At 36.9% G+C, this 19,259-nt stretch overlaps 2 protein-coding genes across 2 annotated transcripts; both read left to right on the top strand.

The window, feature by feature from the left end:
* The first annotated feature begins 1,680 nt into the window (after window positions 1-1,680).
* Window positions 1,681-3,177, top strand: LOC131684102 (uncharacterized). Its single transcript, XM_058966671.1, has 2 exons — window positions 1,681-2,579; window positions 2,646-3,177. Exons 1-2 carry the CDS (start codon window positions 2,577-2,579, stop codon window positions 2,967-2,969), a joined length of 327 nt encoding a protein of 108 aa, XP_058822654.1. The 5' UTR covers window positions 1,681-2,576; the 3' UTR covers window positions 2,970-3,177.
* A 260-nt stretch (window positions 3,178-3,437) lies between these two features.
* Window positions 3,438-17,709, top strand: LOC131684096 (exocyst complex component 4-like). Its single transcript, XM_058966656.1, is given in 7 exon segments — window positions 3,438-3,555; window positions 14,757-15,483; window positions 15,540-15,673; window positions 15,729-16,501; window positions 16,561-16,763; window positions 16,828-17,026; window positions 17,097-17,709. Coding segments are annotated over 7 exon segments (2,439 nt in total). The 5' UTR covers window positions 3,438-3,501; the 3' UTR covers window positions 17,446-17,709.
* Window positions 17,710-19,259: the final 1,550 nt, after the last annotated feature.

The raw sequence follows: 19,259 nt of genomic DNA, 5'->3' as shown, positions 1-19,259 counted from the left end.
AACATTTATGAAAATATTCAGCTTTGCAAGATTTATTAAGAGGAGTAATGGTTTGGGCGTGAAAAAACACTGTTTCTCGTTTTTTTTCAAAACTTTGCGTGAAGCGAACTGATCAAAACTTTTGTACATTATAGTGTATCATTTCAATAACATGCTGTAATTTTTCCATGCAAAAATATCGACAAACTCGACGACGAAGCTTTTTGTAGAACGTTTCTGGAAAAAAAAAACATGATTTGCGGTGTTACCTGCCATTCAAAAACTATTTAACCGATTTCTTTCAAACTTTGTATACAGATTCTATGAAAAAATACCTAACCCCTGCGTTAAAGTTTTGAGATAAATTTTCAACTAAGGCAAAAACTGTCCAAACTATGCAAAATTTGGCATCTAGGCTAACTTTGACACTTGTCACAATGTGAAGGAAGACCTTGAGGGAGACTTTGAGAAACACAAAAAAATCGCAATGCTATACACTAACTTCGAAAGCTTTACTTTTAAAAAGTTACAAAATACTCCTAACTGAAAAATATTATTTGTTAATTTGGTAGAAAATATTCCCAGTTGGACGGAAAATGTACGCACGCGAAAAAAAATTCCTCCAAATTCGTTTGGTTTGATGATAATAATTGCATTCTTTGGATTGTTTTTAAGTCGTAGTATCATTAGTTAATCTCTAAGTTCTCCAAATTAATCAAAATTCACAGTTGAGAAATGTCATCGAAAACGATTCATAATTCCACGATTGCCAAGAGGAATCAGGAGAAATGATGCATTTTGTAATGGATTTGACAGTAAAATTCAATTGTTTTTCAATGATTTTATGTATTTGAAAAGGTTCGTTTGTAAATGTTTTCTTTGAAGTATAAAATAAATAGTTTTCAAAATATGTCGTAAAAATAATGGTGCCAAATTTTATTGGACACAGCTTATAGATTTTATTTCTTAGTAACAGTATGTTCTATCATATTTGAATGATCAAAATGTAAAAAATCAAGTAGCGATAGGTCGAATACAGATTATATTCGGATTTCTTTTCAAATCATTGTCAAGTCTATGGAAATTAGAGCAATTAAATGTTTATCATGTTTCTCTATTGTAGGGTAAATAAATAAAACTCGAACGTTCTGAGAGAGATGTTCCTAATAATGCCATTGCTAAGCATTCGTTCAGAAAATAAATCTAGTTTCGTCCTTCTCAAATGGTAAAAGTCATAGTTTTAATTCACTTTTTAATGCAGACTGCAGACTTTATCAATTATTTTTGGAAGTGCGGTTGCGGTAATACCGCGCGGTAAAAGCTCATTACCCGCACCGCATCCGCGCATTTTTTGCGGTGCGGGTGCGGTAAATACCGCGCGGTTGCAGTAATTACCGCAACCGCGACGAACCCTACCCAGGACTCAACATTAGATTCATACATACAAAGCAACAAGTAATAATTACAGGTATTCGTCTGGCAACCGGGGGAAGTACATCTCAAACGCAGAACTTATCATTTCAATGATGGCCTTGGATCTGCGTTGCCTGTGTTCAAGGCACCATAGCTTTGTCCGTCAGGTAAAGGATGTATGAAACCCGCTAGCCACCACCCTCGGCCCTAGCTGCCCATAAAGGGATAAACAAAAAATTGTGAGGTAAAAAGTGGAAGCTGCGCGAAACGAAAAAAAGAAAGCATCTAACTGCAGGTCCCGTTCCAGGTATGAAGCAATCATGTCGCAGATAATTACTACATTCGCAAAATCAAAAATTTCCGTTATTTTCACTAATTGTACATTCTACGGAATTAGTTGCAAAATTGTGCATATTTCCAATCAGATAGCGCGAAAATCTTCTGTTTTCATTTAGTTCAATGGCAGTTATGTACCATTTCTGCCGAAAATTTCGAAATGGGGCTCCTGTATTGAAACTTTTTTTTCAAAAATTTCGTATTCAAAAATCGGTTAAAAACAAAAATTATGCCAAGTATGGCAAACAAAACGGTGAGTGCCGTTGACAAACTTAAGCGCAAAGCAAAGCGGACTGTGAACATAGCTGAGCACAACAATGGGGCATCATCGCATTCTGCTGCGTAAGCATATCATCGGCCTAACCTCCGTTCTTACCTTCGCAATCATTCGAAACCTCCTCATAGTCCATTTCCAGGGCGGCCAAATTTTCTCGTGCTTCCTTGAACATCGGCTCCTCCATGCCCTCATTCAGATGGTCAAATGTAATCTAAAGAACGGTAAATATATGGCCTGTTGTTTGTTGTACCGCGGTGATGTAGTGCCCAAAGATGTCAACACTGCGATAGCCTCCATTAAATTCCGGCGAGATATCCGTTTTGTCGACTGGTGCCCCACTGAATTCAAAGTTAGGTTTAAGTAACAACCAATATAACTGACGTGTTTACCTTTCAGTTGATTTCCCACAGATTGGCATCAATCAGAAATGCCCAGCCATGATTCCGGACGGTGATTTGGCGTCTATACATCGAGGGGTTTCGATGCTTGCTTCAACTACGGCAATTTCGAAAGCGTGGCAAAAATTGAACTACAAGTTCGATTTGATGTACCGCAAGAAAGCATTCGTACAATGGTACCAGTATAACAATAATACTTCTAATTACGTTTTCCACAGACGCTGAAATCTTTCCTCCGGCAGAGTTTTAGCAATCGCGAAACCATCTCGGTTCACGTTGGTCAGGCCGGAATCCAGCTCGGAAATTCGGCGTGGGAATTATACCTGCTGGAGCACAAGATTGGATTGGACGGAAAGTTGCAGGAAGTCGAACCGAACAACGATGATGGAAACAGCTTTTGTGGGACGTTCTTTCAGATAACGTCCGCCAATCGATACGTTCCACGAGCGGTTCTGGTCGACACGGAACCGACGGTTGTGGATCAGGTACGGAACGGGCCCTACCGGAAGTTGTTCCACCCGGACAACATGATCAATGGAAAGGAACTTGAAAATTTTTGCTATTAAAAAAAATGCGTCAGCTCCACTTGAAAATTTGGAAGAGAATGAAAATCTGGGTCTTTCCAATTAACAGGGCCTACTTTGTTGATTTTTTATACATGGCGGGTTGCGTCTTTTCGGAACACGTGCTTCTGGGCGAGCACGTGTTTGTTGCGAAATGGTTTGGCATGATGAATGTAATTCTATGCACAAAATGTGTTCGTGTTTGTTTTTATATCTAGATTTAGCGCTAGTGTATTATTAAGTAATAAGTATTTTTAAAGGTAAAATACAAAAAAGTACACAATCATTTTCACCTACCGACTCTAAATCGTTTGTATGTCTATTTTATATTTGCGCCAAGTGGTGCAATGACATGAACATGAACAGTAGTCATACATTTGTGAAGGGTTCATCTCAGCTGAACCAACAAGCATTTGCCTAACGGGAAGTGGATTCGAAGTATTCATGTATGCAACCGGGATATCGATGCGAATGCCGAAGCATAGAAAGAAGCGAAGATAATAATTGATTCACTTGCAAGTGCTCATTTCCATACATGGATTCTCCACCAGTGAAACCACCGAGAGCTGTGAAATACGGCAAAGAAACGGTAATTGGGGGTGTTAGTTCGATTTAAAAATAGTGCGAAATGATAGTTAACAGTGGCATTCATCGTGGTAATGTGTTATTCAGTGCAGAAAAGGCGCAGCTGTCTGGAAATTTGTGTTTATTTTTGTGGGTGTTCATGTCATCCTCTGTGGGTTGACCTTTTTACGTGAGTAAGAAAAAAATACACCCCTTCAGAGTGAAGATGGCAAAATGAGGGAACGTCAAATGCAATCGAGCTAACCTCGCGTCAGCGAAACATGGTTGCCAGATGGTCAGCCGGATGTTGCAGTTGTCGAACGGACTAGTTCATTTCTCGACAAACATATGATTACGGCTTAAAAGCCAACTGTCAAAATTCTCTTTGAAAGAAAATTTCGGACAAACCGTTACTCACCAATCACAGATGTCGGTAGTAAACAAAAGAGAAAAGTTTTCTTTTTCATAACCTGCTGTGAACTGTGTTTGGCCAGTAACGGTTTGTCCGGAATTTCCTTTCAGAGAGAATTTTGACAGTTGGCTTTTAAGCCGTAATCATATGTTTGTCGAGATTTCTGTGAAATGGGTCATTAAGCCATATGCTGTTTTTATTTTTTTCCGATGCAGCTGAAGTTGGAGATACGTAGTCGGGTTTTTTACATTTTTGAACGCAAAATAACGAATAATCTTTATAAAATAGAATTATTACGACGCCATCCTCCACTGAGCTACCTTGATCCCTATCCTTTTGCTGGGATAACTGTCAAAAATGCTAATCCATGTAGCTAAATTCACTATCAAGGAAGAGTGATACAGTAAAGACCCGTTTTTATCAGCCACTTGGTGGATTTTAGGCTGATAAAACAAGGACATTGATAAAATCGGGACATATAGTTTTCTTTCTTTTTAAGAAACCGAAGCTCTTAAGATATAATTTTTTCTAGTCCCTAGATATAGCCTCATAACCTTTCCTGATTATTTAGCTTAAACTTCCCTTAAGGGGATCTGACAGTGTCAAACTGGCACATGTTTTCATTTTCGTAGAAAATCAATTAAAAATTATTCTGAAATTTGAAGGGGTTGAACATATATATTGTTATATTCATCTCTATCGGTTTATCCAGCTTTTTACGTACCATAATGGCGGTCTAAATTGTTCAGTTTAATACGTTTAATGGCCCTTTTTTGACAATAATCGTTTACGTCGACCCCCCCCCCCCCCAAGGAGATTAATTCATCCTATGTTAGTCCAAAGCGTTGGATGTTTATTCAATGAACGACCGACATTTTCAACTGGGCGTTGCTGTCAAACTGGCGTAAACGATTGTCAAAAAAGGCAATTAAACGTATTACGAACTGAACAATTTAGACTGCCATTATGGCACGTAAAAAGCTGGATATAATAAAAGAGAAATTTTACTCTTCATTTAATGACCCAATTGAAATTCCATTTTCATTGGAATCTATGAGTATTATATCCCGAATAGAAATCTGTAGTAGCAAAACCTTAATATTCACTGTAACAGTACAGAAATTTTAAAATATTTTACAGTATAATCCGTCTCTCAACGACTTGCCAATGTTATTTATGTGATCGATGCACTCTGTAAATGTATAATCAGTTTGCACTTAATTTGAAAAAAAAATCATTTTATTTCCGTTTTTGTATCAATTTTGTGCTCTTTCGTAAAAAAGTTTGTTCAACAAACACTGATCCACTTCGTTAAACGTAGAGCTAGTTACTTGTCGGACGTTGACGTCTTACACGAAACGCACCGTTTCGATAAATACAGCCCGGGGACAATCTGACAGAAAGTGTTTGTATCATATATATTTATCAACGATTTGATGATGTCAGGTCTTGTTTTTTGCGCGGCTCACATCAGAAGTCTTCGAGTGTTGTTCTTGGTTCCCATCAGAATTTTACCACGAAATCGCTCGCCTCGATTGTCGCTGATTAACAGAAAGCTGAGGGAACGGTTTTGTCCAGAGGATTTCGTGTCTGGTTGGATGTAGATTCGAATACACAGTTTTTTAAAATATACTAGAAGCTGACAAATCAAAGCCATTTATATTGAGCAGCGATTTTTCTAGTTTTGAGTTATCTATGTTTAGTCTGATGGAAAAAGACAGACTTATGACAAACGGCGAATTCAATTTGGAGATGAAAGTTGAAAAGTTAGTATTGGCGCCCTCTATGCGGTCACAGGTAGAACTAAAATTTTCTAACCAAACATAACTCGTATCATGCACTACAATTTTTCCGAACATAGTATTCAGCTTAATCTAACCATTAAGTCACAAAAATGTATAGTTGGTGGGAATCGAATACCGATACACAACCATGCACTGCTAGGCCCCATGCAAAACTGACTCAGACATCACTTTGTTAAAAGTTTAATAACTTCTTTTAACAAAGCCGGATTGACTAGCAGTCTTCGACTAAGTTGTAGACAATTAAATTATCTTTCTTATATTCACTTACTGTGATGATACGATGCATACAGTGCCACCTAACGGCAAAAATGCGCGCTAGTGGGCTTTCTCCACGTAAATTGTCGAAAAATCAAATTTGGTGCAATTACTCCTGGTGGGACTAGGAATCGACTCAGGGGTCGATAGGGGTCATTTTTTCCTGTCACTCTACTGTTCATGGATTCAAAAACTTTAATTTCATCAACTTTGCACGCACGTAAATATACTAATTTAATAGATGCTAATCTATAAGGCCAGACGTAACTTACCAATTTAGACTGGTTGATTTTTTGACTTTTAGCTCCACCAGGCTCTACTGATTCCTTTTATGGCCTTTAGTAATTGTGCAAATTTTGGTATCGATCGGTTGTGTCTACGGACCTTCCAAAAATTCCAAATTTCATATGGAAATTAGAATGGAAAATCTGTTAAAATTGAAAATAAATTCTTAAAAATCACCTCATCAATCAATTCATGAGAACACTATATATTTCTAAAGGTATTCTTCTACTGAACACATTCGTGGAACATTGCACGTTTGTGGAAATTCGCTGAGAAAAGTTATTAACTAAAGAAGTGGCATGACTTCAAAACAGGTGGATTTTATTATTAATCATAGCAAACAAGGTTATTCGCCTCTGTTCGGGTTAGAGAAATCTTTTTTGGAAAAATCTCTAACCCTATGTGCAGGGTTGGGAATCGAACCCAGGTGAGCTGCGTACAAAGCATTTAATTTACCAATCCCCTACTCTATATTTTAAGATTATCAGAAATTTCCTGATCATCTCAGATATTTACATAGATTGTTGTTTGTTAACCATCATAGACAAAGAATCGTTTGACCGGAAACACATGTGAACGTGGCAAAATACACGGTGGATCGGAACAAATGAATGAAAAGAATTTTATAATGATACGCATTTTGATTCAGATGATTTTTTTATCACGATTCATTGCAAAATGGTGTCTAAATGTTATGTTTCAGCTTTCGCTTTATTCACTCCGGCCCAGGTTTCAGTAACGGTCGACCGCAATAATAGCTGCAACGTAAACTCACTCTCAATCAGAATACGAGATACAAAGCCTAATACACTTGACTTTCCCATTCGTACAATTTTATACCTCTTTTTCTCTCTCTCTCTCTCTCTCTCTCAATAGAACCTTGTTATTTTTCTTTTCAACGTCCTCTTCTTACATGGAGATTTAATAGAGAAACAACGAGGTATTTGTGCACAGAAAAATAATTGAAGCCAAAGAATAGGTTCGCTTTACTTAGTTATTTTAAGTTCTGTATCTTACTCGCACTTATTCATGTTATCATTAACGAGAGATTCAACCCAGTTGAGCTCTTTCGAACAATAAGCCATTTTTAGTTATCTCAGCTATACTCAAAATTAAGTAAATTCAACACAAATAGGAGTGTACGTGACCCAAGGTTGAGTGTAAAAAACCTAGAAATAAGTTGTGCTTTTGCTATAGTTAAATGGAGGTGTTACATATCCTTTTGCGAAAAAAAGGAATGTTTGATTTTTGATAGCACATTTTTCGATGAAAAAGCAAACATTAGTTTATAACAATATTTTTATAATTGGTGGAGTTGAGGTCTTTTCCCAAAACCTTTTTTTGTTTGAGAAGTTTGCGGTAATCACGATGGAAGGCCAGCAAATCAACCAAAATCCTAAGTTAAAAATATTCATCAATATATGCATTCCTTGTTCCGAGGGGCAAGCACTAAATCTTCAATACCACGCAGTGCCAAAAGTCTTACATAATTAGTTCCTTTAAGTACCATTAAGTACCATAATGTACAATAAGTACCGCAAGTACGCGTCCATTTCTTTGTACTTTAATTACTGAAACGATTTTAAGTACAGCGCCTTCGTACTTTGAATACGCAAAATATTTTAATTACCGTCAAGATGTACTTTATATTCTTTAAATACGTACACATCGACAGTAATAAAGTTAAGTACCTCATTAAGTACAACAGAAGTATTTTTAAATACTTTCATTACTTACTTTAATTATGTTCAAAATACGTAAGTATTTTCAATACGATGCACTCAAACCTGCTAGTGCGTGCCCCTCGCCTTGTACCTTAACGATTAGTGGAATGAATAATAATTTTTTCCTCCATACGGAAACATTTTCCCCAAAAATTGGATATTTTGAGCTCTAAAAAATGTATTAAAAAATTCATGTATGCAAAATAAAAATGTATGTATAAAAATGGAACCGTGAAGGTATGAGAAAAATTAATTAGGAACAATTGAAAAACAAAATGAATAAGATCGGTTGAATAGTTTTTCGACAATCGTGATCGTAGAAAAGCCATTTTTGGAAAAACAACATTTCATGATAAGAGTTTAAAATTTCAAATTACCACTGTTCTTGGTAGACGATGTGCGTTTCGAAGCGCTGTAACTTTCGATCTATTGCTCGGATCCTTATGAAAATTTGGGAAAATATTGCGTTCTTTGGACCAATATTTGATCATCGTTCGGGACACACGATAATTCTGATTTTTACCACTCCAGTCCCTGAGTTTTTATTCGATGAGTTGTATTATACAAGTGTGCGAGCCGTAAAAATGTCTTTCAGAATCGGTTGTATCACTGGAGCAGAAATACTGTTGAGACATTCACCGAAACGTAGACGCCGCACCAACTGCTTACTAAAGGTCGCTCTAAGGTTGCCAGCAAGTTTTTTGTATAACTAGTTCTTGTATGTGCTATTTGCGGTAGTAATAAGCCTCCTATTTTCGTTTTAACGCAAGGACAATTCTTAAAACAGAATTTGATTGATAGGTTAGCTCATTAAAACAATTTTTATCAATTCTGTAATCTAAAAAGAATTTATCAATTTTACTGGGCGTGGTGAATTTGGCACCATTTGCATCTGGTATACTGCCGTTATAAGTATATTTGCCCCTTGTTCTATGGGATTCCCTATATTCATGGGACAATTATACGTAGAACGGCAGTATACTAAACCTGCACAAAACGTTGCATAACGCAAGGCTGATTTGTGGAATACACTTAAAATCCATTACCTACCAGTAGTGATTTGATTGTCATTTGTTATGCAAATTTACAATATTATGACAGCTCGGCTAAGCGAGGTGTTTCATGAAGCCAAAATTACGACTGCACTTTACTGGGGCTACTTAGAAAAACTTTATAAAGAGAACTGCGGAGAGAAAAACAGCATTAAAGCTTAATTTACCTAATTTTGAGTATACCCCAAACAACTCAAAAGTACGTTCCTCCACGGAAGACCTCGACTGAGTCGAATCTCTCGTTTTGTTTTTAACAACACTAATAAGTGCGAAAGCGACGCACAACTCAAAAGTAAGTTAAAAAAACTTATTCTGCAGGTTGTTTTATTTAACCGTGTAGAGTTTTTCTAGGTTTTACTTCGTATACTTAATAAAGTTATATGCAAACGATTTCACTCACACTACTTGGGGGTTTGTTTTCCTCCAGCTGTCATATATAAAACTGTCAGCCAAATTAAACATTTGAATTAGCTCTCGTAAAGTATTTATAATGGTCAAGGGGCGTGACACTTCCAATAAATTATAAAATATTATACATTTATAATGTTTTTGTAGAATTATAAGCAACATTATAATTTTATAGACTTTATGAGCATATATGCTTTCAGTATTTTCGAACTGGTTTTCGAAGTTAGTCTCAGTGTGCGGTGAATTTCACTAGTTTACAAATTTTGGGGTGATTGCATGAAGTTAAGAAAAAAGGTGTTTTCTAAGTCAAATTTGGGTCGCGGAACTCGAAAATCATATTCATTTTCTTTTTCAAAGAACCGTTCTTGAGATTTTTTGAAAAACGTGTTTTTGAGCACTTTTTGCAGCTGTCAATATTTCAGGAACAAATCTTCCGATTAACACAATTGACTCACCATTCGAAAGGTATTGATGTGCTTATTCCGAAAATGTATAACATGTTTGTATTAAATATCAATAATTTAGGGTTAAGAGCAACCAAAATCAAAAAAGTAATGCTTGGTAAAATTACTCATTTTTAGTTGATTTTTCATAAAAAAAAATTCGGCAAAAAAAAATCTTTTGAAATCTTATGTGACAGACAAACTTCTCATAGGAATTTTAAGCCTAAGATCACAAAAATCCGATATAAACTGTTGCTGTTATTAAGCACCGAGTGAAAATTGTTCTGTTTTTCACATTTTTCTTTCGGTCTTAAATAAGATTACACTAGTTTACATGAAAAATCAAGTTGCGAGAAAAAGTGTTTTCTAGATTAAATTTGGGTAGCTGACCACGAAAATAATACTCAAATTTTCTTTCAAAGAAGTTCGAGTTTAAAAAAAAAAGATTTTCTTTTGATTCCTCATTTTTGGCATTTGGCAGAGCATTTTTATTACAGAAAAATGATTTTTCATATTTTCAGAATCTTATGTAACAGATTTTAACAATTTTAAGGTAATCGTGATAAACTGAAAAGAAAGTTGTTTTCTAAGTTAATTTTGGATAGCTGAATACGAAAACAAAGTCCACTTTTTTGAAAGAACCATTTTCAAGATTTCTTCGAAAAAGGTGTTTAGGGCACTATTTTAGTTATTTGTCAATACCTCGTTCAAATAGGATCCGATCGAAACAGTCGAAAGGTATTGGTATGCCCTTTCCGAAAATGTATAATATGTGTAGATCAAATGTACATTTATTATGATTAAAATCGACCAAATTAAAAAAGTCTAATGTTCGACCTTTTCTAAAAAAATGCATATTTCTGGTTAATTTTTTATAACAAATCAAGGATAGAAGAAAATTCTTTTAAAATCTAATGAGATAAATAATCTTTTTGCATAAATTTTAAGCCAATAATCACAAAAATCTGATGAAAAATGTAGATTGTATGAAGCATTGAGTGAAAACTGTAACTTTTTATTTTTCGCGCAATCATATTTTTGGCGGAAATAATCTTCTATACTTGATAGTTATTGTTTGTGTTGGCTACTGTCTTCTCGAGCTTTCATCCATCCATCCTGCGGCATTTGAATGGTTTTGGATATTTCATTGAACAACTAAGTGCTCTTTTTAAAATGTGGAAATATTCGTTGGAAAAGTTTTGTTTTGTCTGTGGTGAGTACATATTTAATAAATTAAAGGAATTTTCGCCTTCTGCTTCAACAGGCTTCGCAGCCGATTCTCAGTTCACAGAATATAACGTGGCTAGTGCTACAATCCCACTGAGTCCCGATAGGGACTCGAATATTTGATGACTGGTTTATGAGACCAGTGCTACACCCTCTAAACCGCCGCACCAGGACAGGGACTGCTAAAATCATAAAATTTCCGTTTCGCTTAATGTGCCATTGCATCAACATTTTTCATCCGATGTTAGTGATATTAGGCTTAAAATTAACGTAAACATATTATCTGTCATCTTAGATTCTAAAATGTCTGAAAAAAGATTTGCTCTTCTGTAAAAAAAATCAATCAAAAATGAGTAACTTTTAAAAATGGTCAAAAATGCACTTTTTTAAACTTTGGACGTTTGCAGCACTAAAAATTTTACATATGATCGACACATATTATATGTTTTTGAAAAGGGCATCTCGGCACCTTTCAACCTGCATATTGACAATATTAATTGGATGATTTTGACACGAAATATTGACTAAAAACTACAAAAAGTGCTCAAAAACGAGCTTTTTGAGAAAATCACAAAATCGCTTCTTTGAACAAAAAAATGAATATTGTTTTCATGTTCAGCGACCCAAAATTAGTCTAAAAAATACTTTTTCTTGAAGCTTCATTTTTCTTGTAAACTAGTGTTTATGAGTTGCCATGTTTTGTTGTTTACATTTTCGTAAGGTAATAATGAAAAGTGCAAAATGTAAATCTATTTATCAATGTTCGCTGTGCTAAACATTGAAGGCCTCTGGGACCCGTGCTACAAAAAAGGAGTCCGGAACCTACATGCGCCGCAGAAGAAATACTTACGGAGTAGTAGGTAGGGGAGGCCAGCAAATATATTAATCGTCAAACCACTTACTATTATTTTAGTCTTCCAAAATGTTGAACAAACGTTTAGAGAGTTTCGGAGGACAGATTTTATGCATGGAATTCCATGGAATTCGGCAAGTATGCCTGTATATACAGGGTGTTTGGTTCATGGTTAAGAATCTCTCGGGGGGTGATAGACTGCCATATTTGGAGATAAAAATTGTTCTACACATACCATCAAATCTCAACCGTTACAGAGTTATTGAACTTTTTGTGTAAAAAACTTATTTGTCTTAAAATACCTCTAACTTTAAAAGTATACTTTGTATTTTAAATGTTTCAGTTCCATTCGAAAGGTGAGAAAATTTTCTATTGAATGGTGTTCTCATATCTTTTAAGTAATTAGTTTTAATTACCTTATAGCTGTAAAGTAGTTAAAAGTTAGTGTTTTTGAGGCGGTTTTTGCTAATTTTCTCGAAATAATGAAGTATGATTATAGTAATATCCATTATCCAAAAGTTGGGTTTTAGGACGATTCATAATTTGTTTTTGGACGTCATATTTCTATCTCTTCTCATTTCTTTGTAATTTCATTACTATACTTTTCCTGTACCCGACTTGCAAGTATTTAAAAGACTCTAATCTAAAAAATATGCTTTATATCGTTATTTACAAGATTTCATTGGAAAGCTGAGAAAATGTCCTATCAGTGTATGTACAAATATCTTTTAGTTAAGTGTACTAAATGATTTTTTACTAACGAAATAACTCAAAATTCGTGTTTTTTTTGAGTTTTTTAATTATTCTATTTGTTAATCAACAAAATTTATCGTCACTATTGTTCATTTGATGCCCCTTACTGTTCTCTATAACTTTTTATTAGACACTTTGTCTATATCTCTTTTAATTTTGCTGCTATTTAATAGTTAACACAGCATGAGCTCACCACAAATGTAGTGGGTTCGAAATCGTTATTTTTGCATATGAAACGATGTGATAAAAACGATTTTGCGTCGAAACCAAAAGAGATAATTGAATGGAGTCAAAGAAAGAACTGTAGAACTTGCTGAGATGCATTATTTCCATGATAATAGTGGTGATGTTTATTATTTACTATTTTAAGAAAATTAACGAAAATGCTAATAATAGCACTAACTTTAAACTAATTTACTTTTAAAAGAATACTAAATTCACTTAACTGAAAGGTATTAATACATTTTTCACTGAAAATTTTCCTGGCTTTCAAATAAAAAGAAAAAAAGTACAATAAGTGCCGTAATTTTTCAATTAGAGCTGGTACTAGTGAAAATGAGATAAAAATATCCAAGTTGAATAACCCAAAATCATGAAAATAAGAAAAGGTAAGTGTATCATGTCAATGAACAAATTAAGCAGCTCATCAAGACTAACAATCTGAATTATTAAAATGATGAGGTTAACTATTAGGATTTTCAATAAATGAACGAAAAATAGTTTGAAATTGTTTAATTTTCAATAAATTACTTTGAAAAGGCTACTTAAACTCATTAGCTGAAACATCTGAGGGCATCACTCAATGCGAAATTTTCTCACCTTTCGAATGGAACTAAAACATTTAAAATACAAAGTATACTTTTAAAGTTAGAGGTATTTTAAGACAAATAAGTTTTTTACACTAAAAGTTCAATAACTCTGTAACGGTTGAGATTTGATGGTATGTGTAGAACAATTTTTTTCTCCAAATGTGGCAGTCTATCACCCCCCGAGAGATTCTTAACCATGAACCAAACACCCTGTATAAATATAATAGGTGATATAAAAAATATAAAACCAGGTGAAATATTTTTATAAAAGAGTGTCACGCCCTCGATAATGGTGTTGAAATGCTCTATGTCGCTGTAAAACTTATTTGGGGGACGTACAATTCCTGTTGGTCATATTCCATCATGAAAATAATCCGACCGAAAAGTTATTTTCGACTTGTTATCCTCCATCTATGACAGGTGGAGGAAAACAAACCGTTGAACACACTAATGTGGTTTTCGTTTGAGACGAAACTGAGTCAGTTCCTAACCCCAACTGCTGTCAAAATGTATGAACTGACAGCGGTTGGGGTTAGAACCTGACTCAGTTTCAGGTTCAAGCGAAATCGCCATAATAGAGTTACAGATTGTCAAGTACTCTATAGATTTGAAAGGCGCGTTTCCAATGAAACGTATCCATCAGATCTTTTATGACAAATTGGGAGATCTGGCCACCCTGGTGTACAGGCTGAAATTAATGAGGGCTAAGTTCGAGCATTGCGTGTAAACAAGGCAAAGAAAAATAGAATCAGTGGAGTGTGGAGTCGAGGAAACGTCAATCAGTTTGATATCTGCGGAGGTGGAAAATAAATTGTGCTCCGTGTTCTGATGAATTTGTGATAGTTATGAACATATTTTTGAAAAGTGAAAGATTACTTGTAGCGCTTATCAATTAGTGGAGTGTATTTCGATAGCAAGTCAATTGACGTTGGCTGCACGGTCCAGTTGACGATTTGCGTAAATTGAGATTTTGCCCCAGCTTGGCGTTCAGCAAACTGCTGTTTGTAGCTGATTGGAATATAATGGTGAGAAATTTTTCTGCGGTTTAGCTGCATAGATAGCTACTATATGGAATGATGCTAGTGATGTATGCTTATATTGGCGCTTTGGGTGGATGACATCATCGATGCTTCGGCAATGGTTTTTATATGCATTCAAAATTATATTCCACATTCAGCAGAATTTTCTTTCCTTTTGTAGAGCGGCTGTGGACTGCTGGTTTCGGTGATCAAAACTCTCGATGCCAGTGAAACGAACGAGCAGCGGGAGCGGGAAAAGCACAAGATCGAAAGAGAGTTCCGCAAAACTGATCAAAGGCTCAACGAACTTGTCTCGCGGAACGATGGCGATCTTACTCGAGTTATGCAGCTGTTCGGCAAAGTGTCGACTCAGATTACTAGTTCCCGGGAAAGAATTCATGTTGTAAAGGAAAATCTGCAGACGTGTAAGCAGTTACTGCGATGCCGGCGGGAGGAACTGAAGAAGTTATACACGGATGCCGTCCAGCACAAGTATGTGCTGGAGATGTTGGATCAGGTCAACGAACTGCGCCGGACTCCCCAGCAACTGGCTTCTTTCATGGGCAAGAAACATTATTTACACGCCACAAAACTGCTCATGTCGGCCATTGAGGTGACCGAGGGTCCGCTGAAAGATGTGGAAGGTCTGAACGATCTGCGGCAAGACTTTGAGAACAAACGGCAGCAGTTGTACGGGAAGTTACTAGAGGAACTGAACAAGCATCTGTACGTTTCAAGTACGGCTGAAGTACTGCAGAGCTTCCAACGGCAGAGCTCCGGACGGAATAGTCAGTATACAGCCAGTACAGCAGCATCGCCGTTCCAGCGGAACGTACTGCGGCGTTCCGCCGAACGAATGGAAGCTAATACGAAGGCCAGAAGGGCGTTGTTTGAAATTGCACAGAATGGTTAGTGTTAATGCTTGGTTTAATTCGTATTATTAATTCGCTATCTCGTTTTTTAGGTTATCTCGATGTCGACAAGAGTGAAATCATCGAAGACACAGATCTGCTGGATCCAGATGTCAATTCCACTTATTTTATAGGAATCATAATTGAGTGCTTTGCGTTGTTGAATAAAGTGCCTGAATCTATAGAGGTAAATTTGTGTATGCGTTATATCCAGTGAAATTAAATTGATTTTTTCTTTCCAGTCTATAAGAGTACAAATGCAAAGCGAACTGCTAACGATCGTCACAAGGTCCACTCATCACATTATCATGCTCAATCAGCAGCAGCAACAAACGAACCAGTACCAACCCCAGTACGGAAATCCTTCGGCAAACGCCGATGAACAACGAGAGGAAAACATTCCTATACTCGAACTGTTGGATTTAGTGTTCAAACAGTTGAAACTGATTGCCACCGCTCATCAGTTAACGCTGAAAAACTACCACAACGTAATGCATCGCTACAACCTCACCCAGGTAAAGGCGTACGATTTGATCGAGTACTGGGGACAAGCGCAGGCAGTGTTGAAGTTGGTTCTGACAGACTACTTGGACATTCAGAATGACAGCAGTGATGAGTTGATGCGGGCGCAGTTCACAGAGCAGACGACCAACATCAATACGTTTTTTAGCCGACGGAAAATTCAGGGCAAAAAGATGCTGTTCAAATTTGACAAGTCTTCTCACACGGCCTTACTGGAACCGGATGCTGGCGGGAAAGAGCATCGCCGGAACCCGTCAAATGTGTCCAACAGTACGGCTAAGGAGGACGCGTTGAATCAGTCGGGAAGTAATGGGCGTGAATTGTTGAATGCTAGCTTCAGTAATAAGCAAATTTCTGGGCCTCTGGGACCAGATTGGAAGAAACAGGAACGATCTCTTGTATGCGCGCCGGATGCTGCTTTGGTGCGACAGATTTATCTACCAATGATGGGTTAAATTCATGAAATCGAAGGTTTTATGAAGTGTAAATCAGGGTAAGGTTTGTTTATTTCTTTTTTCAATTCCAACATTTGACGTAATTTTCATTTTTCAGTCAACTGTGTAGTTTGAACACTTTTTTGGCAAACTACGTGAACGACGCATATCTGGCACGAGGACATAATCGGAATCTACAGTTGACGATAGAATCGCTGTCGAAGACTCAGGACGCTTGGCGTTCAATCATCACACCGGAGGAAATGAAGAGACTTGGGTTGACGCGACCACTTCTACAGAATACCGTTCTGGTCGAAAGTCGTATGTAGTTTTTGTTATTGCGATTTTTTTTCTGTGATTCGTAATCTATTTCCATGTACCACAGGAATCTCCGAAACCAAAAAACTTATCCTGGATCTACCCACGTACTCCGACGAACTGCTCAAAATGGTTTGTTCGTTGTTGAAAACCTATCGGGAAACCTGTCAGGCTGCCTACCGAGGAATCGTTCAACCCGAAACTGAGGACAAGCGGATCTACAGCGTAGCTTGGCTGAAGGATGACGACATAACCAGATTCCTCAAGTAAGTATTTAATCAGATCCCCCAACTTGTTTGGAAATGCATAAGTATACAAACACAATTTGGTTCTTAGATCCCTCCCCAACTGGACAGATCTCAAAACGTACAACGCTCGGCACCGGCAGCAGCAATCGAACCAGAAGCGACTGATGAAGACGGAACCGTCGGAAGAGGAAAGTCCGACGGCTGTACAACAACGAAATGTTCGCGAGGCTGAAATGTTGACCAGCAATCTCGGTGAAGGAGGCATTTCGCAGCAGGAAATCCTTTCCGATATTGGGGTGCTAAAAGAGCTAATTCCACGATTGCCAAGAGGAATCAGGAAAAATGATGCATTTTGTAATGGATTTGACAGTAAAATTCAATTGTTTTTTAATGATTTTATGTATTTGAAAAGGTTCGTTTGTAAATGTTTTCTTTGAAGTATAAAATAAATAGTTTTCAAAATATGTCGTAAAAATAATGGTGCCAAATTTTATTGGACACAGCTTATAGATTTTATTTCTTAGTAACAGTATGTTTTATCATATTTGAATGATCAAAATGTAAAAAATCAAGTAGCGATAGGTCGAATACAGATTATATTCGGATTTCTTTTTTTTTTCAAATCATTGTCAAGTCTATGGAAATTAGAGCAATTAAATGTTTATCATGTTTCTCTATTGTAGGGTAAATAAATAAAACCCGAACGTTCTGAGAGAGATGTTCCTAATAATGCCATTGCTAAGCAGTCGTTCAGAAAATAAATCTAGTTTCGTCCTTCTCAAATGGTAAAAGTCATAGTTTTAATTCACTTTTTAATGCAGACTGCAGACTTTATCAATTATTCTTTGAAGTGCGGTTGCGGTAATACCGCGCGGTAAAAGCTCATTACCCGCACCGCATCCGCGGGAAAAAGTGTCTCACCGCACCGCATTTTTTGCGGTGCGGGTGCGGTAAATACCGCGCGGTTGCAGTAATTACCGCAACCGCGACGAACCCTACCCAGGACTCAACATTAGATTCATACATACAAAGCAACAAGTAATAATTACAGGTATTCGTCTGGCAACCGGGGGAAGTACATCTCAAACGCAGAACTTATCATTTCAATGATGGCCTTGGATCTGCGTTGCCTGTGTTCAAGGCACCATAGCTTTGTCCGTCAGGTCAAGGATGTATGAAACCCGCTAGCCACCACCCTCGGCCCTAGCTGCCCATAAAGGGATAAAAAAAAATTTGTGAGGTAAAAAGTGGAAGCTGCGCGAAACGAAAAAAAGAAAGCATCTAACTGCAGGTCCCGTTCCAGGTATGAAGCAATCATGTCGCAGATAATTACTACATTCGCAAAATCAAAAATTTCCGTTATTTTCACTAATTGTACATTCTACGGAATTAGTTGCAAAATTGTGCATATTTCCAATCAGATAGCGCGAAAATCTTCTGTTTTCATTTAGTTCAATGGCAGTTATGTACCATTTCTGCCGAAAATTTCGAAATGGGGCTCCTGTATTGAAACTTTTTTTCAAAAATTTCGTATTCAAAAATCGGTTAAAAACAAAAATTATGCCAAGTATGGCAAACAAAACGGTGAGTGCCGTTGACAAACTTAAGCGCAAAGCAAAGCGGTCTGTGAACATAGCTGAGCACAACAATGGGGCATCATCGCATTCTGCTGCGTAAGCATATCATCGGCCTAACCTCCGTTCTTACCTTCGCAATCATTCGAAACCTCCTCATAGTCCATTTCCAGGGCGGCCAAATTTTCTCGTGCTTCCTTGAACATCGGCTCCTCCATGCCCTCATTCAGATGGTCAAATGTAATCTAAAGAACGGTAAATATATGGCCTGTTGTTTGTTGTACCGCGGTGATGTAGTGCCCAAAGATGGGTGTACCCCATATGGCATAATGGACGTTTGGCATAACGAGTTTGGCATAAAGACGTTTGGCATAATGGACATTTGGCATAATGCTTATTGAGAGGTAGGGACATTTGGCATAATGGACGTTTGGCATAATGGACATTTGGCATAATACCTATTGGGGGTTAAGGGACATTTGGCATAACGGACGTTTGGCATAATGGACATTTGGCATAATACCTATTGGGGGGTAAAGTGACATTTGGCATAACGGACATTTGGCATAATGGACATTTGGCATAACACTTATTGGGGAGTGAATCCAAAATTATCATTATCAACTTTCGTCATATATATGATGTTCTATTTTGTTACTTGTTTTGTTAGCAACAGA

The sequence above is a fragment of the Topomyia yanbarensis genome, chromosome 2 (assembly GCF_030247195.1).
Source record: "Topomyia yanbarensis strain Yona2022 chromosome 2, ASM3024719v1, whole genome shotgun sequence".
NCBI lineage: Eukaryota > Metazoa > Arthropoda > Insecta > Diptera > Culicidae > Topomyia > Topomyia yanbarensis.
The sequence above is the reverse complement of the archived record's forward strand: the minus strand, read 5'-3'. Positions and strand labels throughout refer to the sequence as shown.